The 12,844-nt window shown below is 38.3% G+C and overlaps 1 protein-coding gene and 1 non-coding gene across 2 annotated transcripts; one reads left to right on the forward strand and one right to left on the reverse strand.

Moving 5' to 3' along the window:
- Window positions 1–784: 784 nt before the first annotated feature.
- LOC145698078 (4-galactosyl-N-acetylglucosaminide 3-alpha-L-fucosyltransferase 9-like) lies at window positions 785–6,186 on the reverse strand. Its single transcript, XM_081775282.1, has 6 exons — window positions 6,038–6,186; window positions 4,403–4,627; window positions 4,000–4,314; window positions 3,032–3,210; window positions 2,610–2,721; window positions 785–1,832 (listed from the first exon to the last, which is right to left on the reverse strand). Exons 1-6 carry the CDS (start codon window positions 6,131–6,133, stop codon window positions 1,497–1,499), a joined length of 1,263 nt encoding a protein of 420 aa, XP_081631408.1. The 5' UTR covers window positions 6,134–6,186; the 3' UTR covers window positions 785–1,496.
- Window positions 2,151–2,222, forward strand: TRNAP-AGG (transfer RNA proline (anticodon AGG)). The gene has a single exon. It is a non-coding gene; the product is annotated as a tRNA-Pro (tRNA).
- Window positions 6,187–12,844: the final 6,658 nt, after the last annotated feature.

The raw sequence follows: 12,844 nt of genomic DNA on the forward strand, positions 1-12,844 counted from the left end.
CCGGGGCGGAGTTCTAACCGCGGTTAGCTCATGTTTATTATACCTTTCCTGGCTGAGTGACGATGTTTCGGAGTCGCTACTACTCAAATACGTAACTTTCAAGTGCTCAAACATCTTTTTACCCTTCAAACTCCCTTCAAAGAACCGAAAAGACAAAAAAAAAGCCGAGTTCACTTTCCTAAGCTCTCGCAAAAAGCAACAGCATTCCAATCGTTGCCCTGCGAGCCGCATTCTACAACAACGTGCGCAGGATCGGTCGATACAGATCTCGCAGGAAGCTTATGGGCTAGTATTGGGCGGCCTTCGAAGGTATTTCCCAAAAGAACTTCCTCGGCACTCACCGCAGTTGCCAAAAGAACTACTTGGCTGTTTGGTGGGTTCCGGATATTACTCGAAATTGTTTCCAATCATTTTTAATGCAAAACTTATTCATTAAAAAAAAATTCATTAAAACAAAATGTCTACTCGGATGTCTACATAGGATAATTTGTGTATAGCAGCATAATTTCAGGTCCCGAAAAGTTAATCCTAAAACATGACGCATGAAGTAAAATAAACCAAATTTGCAATACAGTAAACAGTTATGCCATAACTTAACTTATGCAGCTTAAATTAATTGCCCAACTAAAACTCACTTTATTTTACCTCCAAACACACCTTTTTCCTGAAACCCAACCTTAGAAGCCTCATTGCCTTGGCTTTTTCTCTATCTTTCTTTTAGATCTTTTAAGCCTATAGTTCAAAGTTTCCAACACAAATAAAACACGCAAAAGGCACATTTGGAATAACTCTCAAGAAGGATTTTCGTTTAATTTCGAAAAAGTGGTATGTACAGAATCTTGAGATTAAAATTGCAGATTCAAAAATTTTTTCGAATTTTTGAAGAACGGTTTTTGTATGTACAAGATTTTCATAAAACTGCGGCGGTTTTCTGAGTTTTTGAATGGTAGCGTGGAGAATAAATGATATTGAATTTTGTAGCTGGATTTTGGACGAGGCATCTCGCTGGTTCCGGCAGTCGGTAATCATTTTACCGAGCTGTGATTTTGAATAAAAAAAGGAAGAAAGTAAAAAATTCAGAAGCGGCGGGTGATTTACAAATCTTAGCGTTTTTTGTCGCCTATTTACTGAATAGCACGATCGCCTTGGAAAGCGTAATAATTAGCCGTCAATTACTTCTCGACCGCTTTTTTCAAACTTTGAATTTTTCATCCTTTCGAGCGCAGATTTTTTATCGTGAAAATGGATTTTTTGCCAAACTCGAATAGCCAATATTCGTTTTGTAAAAAAGCTTTTTCAAGCGCTGAGTATTGAAAAATTATTTTGAAAAAAGAGTCGCTTTGGCTAGTCCTAAAAATCGTTTTCCAAACGGCAAATTGAAAGGGCCCTTATTATAAATGTATAATACGAAGGGCTCCTTTTTTAGATAATATAAAAGGAGGATGGGCATAATATCGGTCTATGTATAAAAAAAAAGAATGGTCGTATAAAAAGACTTAGTATTCTTCGTGCCAAGAGACGATGTTGCGTTTGATCTTGGTCTGATAGTCCTGGAAGTTGACGTCCTCCTTGCACTCTTTGTGGACGTTGTACTTCCAGTAACTCATCACACTTTTGATGCTTTGCTTCTTCTTTTGGGCACGCATCTCCCGCACGCGGCGGCAGAGGAGGCAGATTGTTCGATTGACGGTGCCAAGGTTCTGCAGGCAGCCGTCAGCTGTCTTGGGCCCTTCAGTGTACAGATTTCGCCAGGCGTGGTACTCCATGTAAGCTGTGTTGTTCTTATCGAGATATTCCAAGTATTCCACGAGTTCTTTTGGTGAGTCAAAGTCCTTAAAATAAGAAATTATAGATTTGCTGTAATTTCATTGGATAAGCCTATTTTCAGATAGTTGGCGTTCTTGTGAGGGTTTCTCGGCTTTCTGATTGGCGAAAAATGAAAGGTGGCGCTATTTGTAAGAAACTGAGAAAAATGCTGCAAATTTATTGGGTACAACTGTTTTGATGGCGCTGTTATTAGTTATGTTCGGTTCTGATTGGTTAGAAAGAGAAATTTACGCTGTTTGGTGAAAAACATCGATTTGCAAGGAAAAAGGTTGAATATTGAATAAGGGCTCTTAATATAGCATTCTCTGAGGATTCTCAATCGTGGCTCGTTGGTCTAGGGGTATGATACTCGCTTAGGGTGCGAGTGGTCCCGGGTTCAAATCCCGGACGAGCCCTGTTGCTTTTTGATTTTGAGAATTCGTATTCATTTTTGCTGGGAAACTTCCTCTTCAACAGCATTTGAGCTTTGAACTCCATGTCACGAGAGGATGGGGCTCTCCTGATTTCGAATTCAGGCATGCGGAGGTGAATAACAAAGCTTCATTCTAGGGGATCGCGCCACGAATGTTGGCTGGGAAGTTGGCCGATAAGCGGCTGACTCCCTCTCTATGCATAATTTCTAAAAAGAACTCGACCCCTTCTAACCTAATAGAGAGACTACAAAATTACTGTTTCAAAAAAAACAGCCGTAGTGAATAATCCGGAAAGAATAAAGTTTCGAAATTACGGTTATTCAATGCAACAAATCACCAAAGAATAGGATGGCCAAGAAACGAGTGTACCTCTGCTAGAATGTAGGAGTTCGGAGGAGCAACAGCTTTGACATCATCTGGATGAGGGCCGTAGACGACTGGAACCAATTCGTTGTTGAATGAATTGCGCCAGAACTTTTCGCTGAATAAATATCGTTACATGCCGCAAATTTGAAAGACTAACAAAAGTCTTTGGAAGATAAAACTTCCACAGAACACACGTCGTTTCGAATCTAACTGAGACGGATTACCGCACGAAAAGAACACAATTTTCTCGTGAAAATACGCGCCTTAGAATGATATTCAGAAGTTGCGTTCATTTTTTTAAGTTGAAAGACAAGTTCATAGTTCAACGTTCAAATCAACCACAAGAAAAAAGAGAAATAGAGTCTAAGAGAATTGGTTAAAGCTCCATTCTAGTAAAGTGAATGGTAATCCAATTGAATACTAACCTAATGTAGTCGTTGCAATGGAAGGCGTTTTCAAAAGCCAAGTAAAATTTCAGTTTCTTGAGCGGGAAAAGCTCTGACCCTCCCTTTCCAAAAGCCTTAGGAGTAGCATGCCCAAAGCATTCTCCTTCTGAGTAGAGTTTCAAACCGTCGGCAATTAATTGGGCGCCGTATTCGAATCGCTTTTGGTGGTTTTATTTACTGTTAATCTACGCACGCTTTTCTTGGCTCCAGGTTGAACAAGGACGACATGTTCGATAACATGCCTTTTGAGCGAATTAACCTAGGATAAGCGCACATGTTTAGGGTGGTTCTAAAATGTCCCTCCGGCTTTTTTTTTATTTTGCGCAGCAACGTTAGCTGTACTTTTTCTTCCGCTATCTGGTAGGAACATGCGCTGATACGCTCCTCCGCCACATAGTGATAAGCCTCCATAAAGTACCATACACCAGGGTTCGAAATCACCTTAAAATCACCTAAAAGTGATATTTTTGAAATTCGAAATAACTACCTCACCGTAATAATTTTTTAAGAAATTAAAAGAATAACAATTTATAAGACTTTTGAAGTGATTATTGAAGGATTTGTCACATTAGAACGGAGGAGAGAACACGATTTATACCGGAAAAATCATCACTTTTAGGTGATTTTAAGGTGATTTCGAACCCTGCCATACACACTATGGTATCTTCACCAGAATTTTCCGCGGTGACTAAAATGATTGTTTTCTAAAAAACAACTTCTATTATTAAGTTCATATGAGAGCTTTCGAAAGTTGCAAATAAGCTTGCCTTAGTTCCACGAAGGCTCTCGTAATTTAGCTCGAGCTTTAGAAGGCCTAGTATTCTAGCCCTCACGAGCGCGTATCAATTTACTGCCGATTTATGACTCCTAAATCCGATAAGCGCGAAATTGCGTGGATAAAATCACTCCTAACGAACCCTGAACACTTCAAATATCGATTAAATAACGTCGTCGTCATCCGAGAGCCCGTTACTATAACTGCAAATAAACCATTCCTTTACGGCTCCAGGAGTCTTTCCGCAGTTGGAGACGAACCAAGCCGTGTTGAATTCGTTACCAGCTGGGTACTTGTTTGCCATCAATTGACGAGCATAATCCTCGTCAGACATCACCAACTCACCCTTTTCATCAAATCTAGCGCTAGTGATGACGGACTCGATGTCGCCAAATCGACGGGAAATGTCGGAATCGAGACGGTAGGTCATTGTCACATTGAAGGCGGAATCAACTTCTCGAGGAATTGTTGATGGTTGTTCTGATCCCTGAAAAATAATGATGAAGACCGATTTTTGAGACGAAGAAATCGACATTCGAAAATTCAGATTTGTCTATTTCGAGAGATTATCTTACCTTGATAGCAGATTCCTTGTTCTCAAAGGCCCAGATCTGCGAAAGATTTCTATTTTCCAAATCCGGGAAGCCGGCATCGCTGTCGCCACCGTCCCCCGCACGTTGCGAAAGACGGTTAACGCCGTGTTTAAGAACACTTTGGAGCGGTCCATTCGGAATCACGATTGCGTCAGCTGTCTGTTCTTTGCTCCGATCCGTAGTTAAGATGCACGTTCCACATTGCTCCTAGAAAGAAAGATTTAATGAACAAGCGGGACTTTTTCGAATTGAGCGGAAGCTTCGTTAACTTGGGTTACGCTTCGTTCAAAGAAAGAATAAGACAAAACTGTGAACCCTCAGAAACCGCCAAAAAGAACGCGATTCTTCACGGCTAATGGTCTTTTTGCTCATGTAATACTAGCTCCAAAATGGATTTTTCGCCCATTCTAAATGATCCAGAATTCGAGTGAAGGCGTAATAGAATTACGTTAACTCATAATCGGATTACTACAGTAACTGTTCGTGAACGTGGTTTTTAAAGAAGAAGCGTTATGAAACCTAAGTTATGAAAAAAACATAGCTTATGTTTCCGAAGATTGAGTTAAAAATTTGGGTTGCTGGATGTTTTGGGTCGAAATATTTTATGTCTTTCAAAACACTAGAATATTTACAAAAATAATTTTCACGTAAGAAACTGCCAAAGGATCAGTTTTAGAGACCTTGACTGTCTCCAAGTCATTTTGTCAAAATAAAGGTTTTTTCTTTTCGAACAGTTAGAAAATCCTGACTCAGGCTTTTAACATGGGTTCTGGAGCCCAGACGATGACTACCCCCTTAAAAGCTAGGCGAGAGCGAAGCTCATCAGCGTAATTACTGACTGCATTTGTCATCGTTTAAAAATCCCGTACGTCAAGGTCATTCATTCTCGTAATTACGCTCTCCAAAAAATGCTCAACTTGCTCTTCTTCCAATTTTTCTGGATAGATGGATTTCTTGGTGAGCGTTTTTGGTCACCGCTGCGGCCTGAGAAATAAGCTAAAATTCAGCGCGGCGCTGGAATGCCTGAAAATCGTGAAGAATTTTTTTAATGGCCTGGCGTGGTTTTCTCGGGTGAACGAACTACTCCAGAAATTGCCACAAAAATCACAAAGCTGCCCGTTTTCGCCGTAATCATTATTCACGAGCTCAATTACGAGGAACGAGGAAAATGGAACAAATTTCTATTAGACGAAAAAATTCTTTAAACTTGAGAGTTTTGTCTTTGTTATCAAGTTTTGAAAATAAAGGCGAGTTTATATCGAAAAACCACTTATTATCTTTATCTCAAGAGCGATTTTTAACCATAGTTAAGAGTCCTAAGGCTAAAATTTACGATATGAAGCAATGAACCCATTTTTAGTCAAAGCTTTGACCCAAAATTGAATAAAAAACGGTCAGTTCTGAGCGAAAAACAGCCAAAAACTTTCAATTTCTTCCTGAAAATCGACCAAAAACGGCTAAATTTCAGGCCAAAAATAGGTCAAGACGATTGAATTTCAGAAAAGAAGTCATGAGTCTCAAGATCTCTGGAAACTTTCAAGACAACAGTCAAAAAAAAGTCCCCAGACCGAACATGTCAGGTAATAAGGACCCCTTTTTTAAAAGAATATAACTTACGTGATTTTCCCACTTAGAGTCTTGTCGCACGTTATGTCCAGTATGCGCAAACCACCATAGAATTTCAACAGGCTCGGCATCGGCGTGAGACTCCATTTGCGCCGTAGTCCAGATTTTCTTCTTCCAATCTTCTTCATCCTTTTTTGTGAGGGGCTTTGATGAAGGTTTCTTATTTGAGAAAACAAATGAAGAGAGATTTTTCCAATAAGCCCTTAAAAGTGCGTGAAATAATCGATTCGCACCTTGTTAGCTTAAAAATTTAACGGTTTAAATTTTGGAATTACGTTGCGAGCGAAACGTGCCTCGTTTTTCTGGCAAGGGATGATCCTGCCGATCGGTGACTAGATAATTGGAGGTGTCGAGAATTGACGGTGAAAATTTGATAAGTTTCTAATAGCGGCTTAGAATGACACTTCTTTTTAGATTTTTTCAGAAAAAAGATACCGATGATTTCAGACTCAAATTATCGGTTGCGCCGCCACTAAGGACTTCGTGGCTTCTCATTTGCCTCATCTCATCACCGCTTGGATTTTTAGAGTAAAAAATGCTTACTAAGTCCTTTTCGGTTTTTATGAAAAAGCTTCTCGAGCTATTTTTCGAAAACGAAATTTCCAATTTCTAGCGCTTGTCTGACCTTATCAAATTTGCATCATGAACGACCCCAAGTCCCTCAATTTTATTTTCCCCGTTCTAATGGAACATCATTTGCTCTAAAAGTTCAACCTTTTCCTGAATTAATTGCTGGTGTTTGGCTGCCATTTTTTGGCTGATTTCGTCGTCGACAGTTTTTGAATCTTCGAAATGGAGCTTTCCATAGGACTTTGAACTGGTGATACAATTAGTTTAAAAAAAGATAAGGCAAGAGCTTAATTTGACGGGGAGGAGAAAAATGACGTTTTAGATGTGACAGATATTTTTGATAAAGATGACCTCGGAAAGGCGATAACCGCGCTTAGTTGTAAAGGTTCTTCTGGAGGGCGATTAGGATCTTTGGACAATGGAAGCGAAATTTTTACAGTAAGAACTCATGCCGAATAATGGCGATGATAAAGAACGCTTCTTAACGTCATGACGAAAAAACGATATACAAGACCATTTTTGGTACAAGACCATATCATATTTATCTAAAATTTCCTTCAGAAAAATTCACCATTCCTTGTGTTTCTTATGTTTCTTGTCATTTTCTTCATGAATCTTTGCCGTCATGATCGGCATTTGTGTCGTGGTCACTTCTTTGTCGAGAGATCGTTTCTGGTGCTTTCTGAAGCCTTCTTGTACCGCTGTCAGGCTTTCTTGCCAGGTGATAAAAGAGACCATGGCAAGGAGCGCAGCGATGAATAACGAAACGCATGCGCTTCGAAAGGACACGCTGGGCCTAGGAATATTTTAATCCAGGAAGCGGCGCTGGTCCAAACATAGTTACGTCTTAGGTATAGCAGACATAATAAGTTTTATTATTAGATTATGATTAGTAATATGTTTGCTCAAATAAGAAATTAGTCATCTTTTTTAAGTTATTTTAAATAATATTATTAAAGTATTTTTGTATTTTTGATTCTATCAAATTTTTGATTGATAAAGAAACATGTAGAATTATCGATTTGATGAATTATGAATCATAATTTTTGATCCTTATTAGGACCCTAATCAAACGGTCAATTTTTTAATCTCGTCAAGGAATTTACTCTTTGATAATCATTATCTCATTTATAATGGTAAAAATACTGTAAAAAAATCAAATATTCGGGAACAAAAATAATAAAAAAAAATATTTCGCAATTTTCTGGCTTTGAATCTAACCCTTTATTTCTGTGCAAATTACAGCACATCTTTCTCGACTCCTTCTTTCTTTCTTCCTTTTAATAAATCTCTGAGTCCTCGAATGAAAAAAAAAACCGACACCACTTTCTACTAATCTTTAACAAAGGGACGCGGGTGACCTTCGCTAACGGGGCGCAGCAAGCGGGGTCAACGGGCGCGCGCCGCGGATCACTGGCGCCCTCTGAGCGCTAAAGAACGCGCGTATTTTCTGTACCGCGCGGGCCGTTATACATAAAAAGCGCCAAAGAGCAAGTCGTGCACTATTCTGTGTGTCCAAATCATCTTTCACCAGGGCTTAATGCGATAACTAGACTCATTGGGTGATAGACTTTCTAAGTCTTTCCACGGTAGTCTTGGTAGACTAAGATATTTATCAAGGACTTTTTAAGTACTAAGTCGTCTATCAATAATTTTCTACAGCCACATTTAAACGTCTAACTTTGATAGAAGTTCGATTCATAAGAATTTTTCTAATAGAGTCTCATTCAACTCATCCAAGAATTAATTCGATCTGCCTTCTCTTATCTCTTTTATGACAAAATCGCTAACTCGATGGATTCACTCCTAATGGATTTAGCTCGACCCAAAACAGGCTTATTCAGATAAACCATTTACGGTGGAACATCGTTAAAGAGCCGGGACAAGGGTCTTTCCATCCGGCAAGAAGAGGGATCAACAAGTATCTCTATCCTGACCCCTATCCTGGTACTTAATCGATTCCATAAAAATTCGCTCAAAAATTTGGGAAAAACGAAGATCTGGAGAGGTGGAGTTCGAGTTCCTACGAGTTCAAGCTCGTAAACCGTTCCTGAGCTACAGCATAACTACTCTGCTCCTGCATATATAAAAGTCTGTGTGTGTTAGAGGTTCGCAGACTTGGACGAACTCAATTTGTTATGCCCAAGGAAAAATAAATATTCTTTTTGCTCGAGTGGAACTAATTTGTTGCTCATTCAAGTTTTCGATTAATTGCACAACAATTTGTGATACTATGTAAAATACATCAGTTTTATTGACGCTGTTCATTTATGAAAGCATTTTAGAAAAATGCGACCTTGTTTTTTCATCAACTTTTACCTCTCAATTTTCCGATGCGTCTTTTTTTCATCTTCTTTTTTCTTTCAATTTGGCATTAATGAGTTCATAAATTGGCTTTTTACTGTCTTTTCAATGTCATTTAATATGATCAATTTGTCACTATGTCTTTATCGATTTCATCAGCGTTTCCTGAATAAATTATATCATGAAATTTTTAAGACATTACGAAAAACTTACGTTTTACTTGGATCGTCAACAAGAAAGCACATGTTTCGCGGTTTTTTATAAGTAAGACAAATTTAAGGGCTCGGAAGCTGAGGGATCTCGGGAATTTTAGAAATGGACAATAAAAACGTGAGTTACTAAAAGTTTAACTTTCAATATATTTTCTTGGCCACGTGATATACGGGCTCGGAGTACAGAAGGTCTTCAGATTGCGGTTTTGTCGGAGATAAGAGCGTCAAAACCGCTTTTTTCGCTTTATGACTTTGATTAAACTTTAGCCTAGTAGTTGCCCATGTAATTTTCTTTTTATCTTTGTAGCTTTTGAGCTGGCCTTAATTTTTCTTCACTTTTCTAAAAGAGCTTTATCCGGATTAGGTTCTCGTTGAGAGAAGAAAAATAACCTTTAACTCTTTTTTCGCCAAATAACGGTTGGATCAAGCACGTGACAGAATAATGATGATAAAGGTTGGGTAACTCTTTCATGAATAATTCGGTCATAGCAAAGTGCGCCAAGATACCGTAAAAACGTGCGCCGCGAAATATCAAGAATTCTGTCACACCAAGTGTGCGCACATTCCGAGTTCATTTCTTCGGATAAACTCCTTAATGAGGTCACAAGAACACGAAATTTAGAGCGTTAGTTTTTCGTTACTCATCGATGGATATTTATTTTATTCGATTTGCACTCAAGCGGTGCGAAAGGAAAGAGTGTGTCAATAAGAAAGAGGTCTTAAAATCTAAGATGGGGCTCGACGGAGAGATTTCAAAAACGCAAAATGATTTGGATCATTTCAAATGTGGAATTTGTTTCGAGTAAGTTTTATAACAAGAAACACAAACTTTAATTCTTCAGGATATTTAAAGACCCTTTGGAATTATGCTGCTGTAATAAAAATATTTGCAGCATGTGTATCAACGATTGGCTTAAAAACAAAACTCGGAATGACAAAGTATGCCCGTTTTGTCGAGGCTCACAGCATCCGAGGAGAACGAAAAAGAACAAAGTATTTTGTGAAATTCTTGAGTCGACAAATCTTGTCTGTAAAAACGATTGGTGTCGAGCACTTATTCCTTATGGAAATTATAAAAATCATGTTGATGGTTGCAATTCCGCTTTATCAAAACGTAAATCAATAAATACATAGCATTTCTTTTTATTATTAGTTTGTGATTTCTGTGGCATCGGTGTTTTGCAACGAAAGATGAAAAAACATCAAGAAGAAGAATGCGCTCCATCTTTATTATATCAACTGACCGTATTGAGAGGCAGTATGAAAGAATCATCATTGAAGAAAGATAATTCTGAGAGAGAACTCAAAATTGTTCAATCATCAAAGAAAAACGACGAGGATCCATCACTTGTAAAGATTTGTGACAAACTCGAATTACTTGAGAAGGAAATCTTTTCAAAAGAAAAATCAAATGAAATTGTCGCGGACATAAAAGAAGAAGTCAAATCACTGAAACAACAAATTATTTATGACCGGGAAATTATGCTTCGAAATATTATGGATAAATTTGAATCGTTCGACAAAGAAGATTCTCAAAAGCTTAAAAAAGCTCTTGAAGATCTCAAACAGCGCGAATTGAAAATCGACTTTCTCCAGTCTCAAATAGTAAGCCTCAAGAGTGAATTGGAAATAGCAAAGGACTGTCCGTTCAAATCATTGTATGAAAGAACAAAGAAAAACACTGGCGAACTTGCATCTCAGCTTTCAAACATAAAAAAGGAGCTTCATCAATCAGAAGAACTTATTAAAGAGTATAAAAAATATTATTATCGAGTAGAAAATTACAAGAGATATGTAAACAATTTTTGCCTATTTCGAGATGATTACGCTAATGTCCCTGGATGCAAATGCCCCGGTTGTAGATTAAACGTAATGGATAATGATTTTTATGAATTTAGGGTAGTCCTATCTTCGATGATGCTCTGTACCTCAATGATAATTTTGACATTTATTATTGAGAAATATTTTGGTTACTGGTATTCGTGGCTTACTTGGCTAGCGTTTCTTTTCCTTGACGAAAAAATAAAGAAGGTCCACGTTGAAGGAACCTTTATAAAAAATTGCGAGGACTTTACACATTTTATTTTTCTTTCTTTCTTTTTCTTGCCTGTGTCGCTGGATAACTATTATTATTCTATAGCGGCATTTATAATATCATTTATTTTTCTTGGATGCGCGTTCGATCATTTACCACCGAAGAAACTACTGTACAGATTATTCAAACCTATGAATGATTAAAATTTGACTGCAATTATTACGATAAATATTTGAATACGTTTAAAAGACAGCGTTTAATTTTCAGCTTTTTCGAAGATAGGGCGCATCTCTCATAAAAAATGATAAACGAACTTCGTCACGAAGCTTTAGAAAGCCTTTGAAAAATAGGGCTTGGCGGGTGAGGCCAATCATAGCCTGATAAGGAAGCCGCCTATCTCCGGTAACGATTTTTCGATTTACGCTCGTTTAAAGTCCCTCTTGAACTTCTTGAGTTAGGTAACACAAGTAATGCGAGCTGCAACGTATGAAAAGTCTTTTATTGAACCGGTTTTACTAACGCTACTGTGGCTGAAAAAGAATACGGTCAACGAATTTGTTTTTCGATGAAGTGAGCTCTGTTGCGACAAAAAAATCCTAATCGATTTCTAACGACATGAAGGCTTTCCTAAGTTTTGCGCACGTTTTTAAACATTGCTCTCGAATGAGGTCACGCTGTTCAATTAAGGACCTCTTTAGGCGCAATAATAAAGGTCTTCTTTGGTCTAAAGTAGAGTAGGAATTTCAGCAATTCTCCGCCTTTTCGCGAAGTGATTAATAATGAACGATTCATGACTAGAACTGGTAAAGCTAATTTATCACAATTGCAAGCTGCTTTTTTCAAAGTTTTAACTAGCAAATTGCAAGTGACGAACATGAGTGATCACACGTTGCGAAGTCTTAACGTTTCTAGTGCTCTCATTATTATTCCGGCGAAGACAAAGCAAGCAGTACTTTAACACCTTAATTCTGCAGCAATAAAAACAGTAAATTCATACATAATCGGTGTTTTTATTGACGAAAATAGCGCTAGAACAACCTCAGCGGGGAGTTGTTATTGAGATGCGCCGAACTCCAAAATTCTGGAAATTCTCTAGAACTAAGGTCGTGCTGAGGGGTGTTTTGCAGATTTTAGTCAGTTCGAAAATTTGCAACGTCGAAACAACACCAAAAGTAAGTTTTCCCAAATTTTACAGATGCGGGGCAATTCTGCGCTTGGAGTTAGTCGTACTAAACTCCAAGCTTGAGCCAGAGTGGCTCAAATTTTCAGAATTTACCCCAATCTGAGCTATTTTGGGTACTTTTGGAGGATTTTTTCTTCTAGAAATTTTTTATTATTTTCTTTCCAAACTCTCAGTGTTCCGTGAGTAGAATTTTCATGAGAGAAGGGATTGATTAGAAGAGATTGCTCGGAGTGAGCTGTTTCAATTCGCGAATTTTCGCAGGTGGCAAAGGTGTCACATTTCTGGGGGAGCGACTCAATTCTTTCATTTTTCGAATTCAGAGTGAATTTGCCTCGAGAGAAGAATGTTTTACGAGCTCGTCCCGGCCTACGCCAAGTTCCAAAGCTTCCTCCAGAGTGGAGGAGAGATTTTCAATGACCTCTCGGTTATCCCTTGGGATTGTGAGGAGAAGGCGCGAACGTTTCTCGCCTTCGACTCAAAAGAGAGGTTCGTTG

Source organism: Oikopleura dioica, chromosome 2, assembly GCF_907165135.1.
Source record: "Oikopleura dioica chromosome 2, OKI2018_I68_1.0, whole genome shotgun sequence".
In the NCBI taxonomy this organism is placed as follows: Eukaryota; Metazoa; Chordata; class Appendicularia; order Copelata; family Oikopleuridae; genus Oikopleura; species Oikopleura dioica.

Excerpts from the sequence above, each read along its gene's own strand:
- LOC145698078 (XM_081775282.1), bottom strand. The coding sequence starts at position 6,133 with ATGGAGTCTCACGCCGATGCCGAGCCTGTTGAAATTCTATGGTGGTTT. Across the intron at positions 4,315-4,402 it reads ACAAGGAATCTGCTATCAAG|GGATCAGAACAACCATCAAC; the intron begins GTAAGATAATCT and ends ATTATTTTTCAG. Across the intron at positions 1,833-2,609 it reads ACTCCTACATTCTAGCAGAG|GACTTTGACTCACCAAAAGA; the intron begins GTACACTCGTTT and ends TCTTATTTTAAG.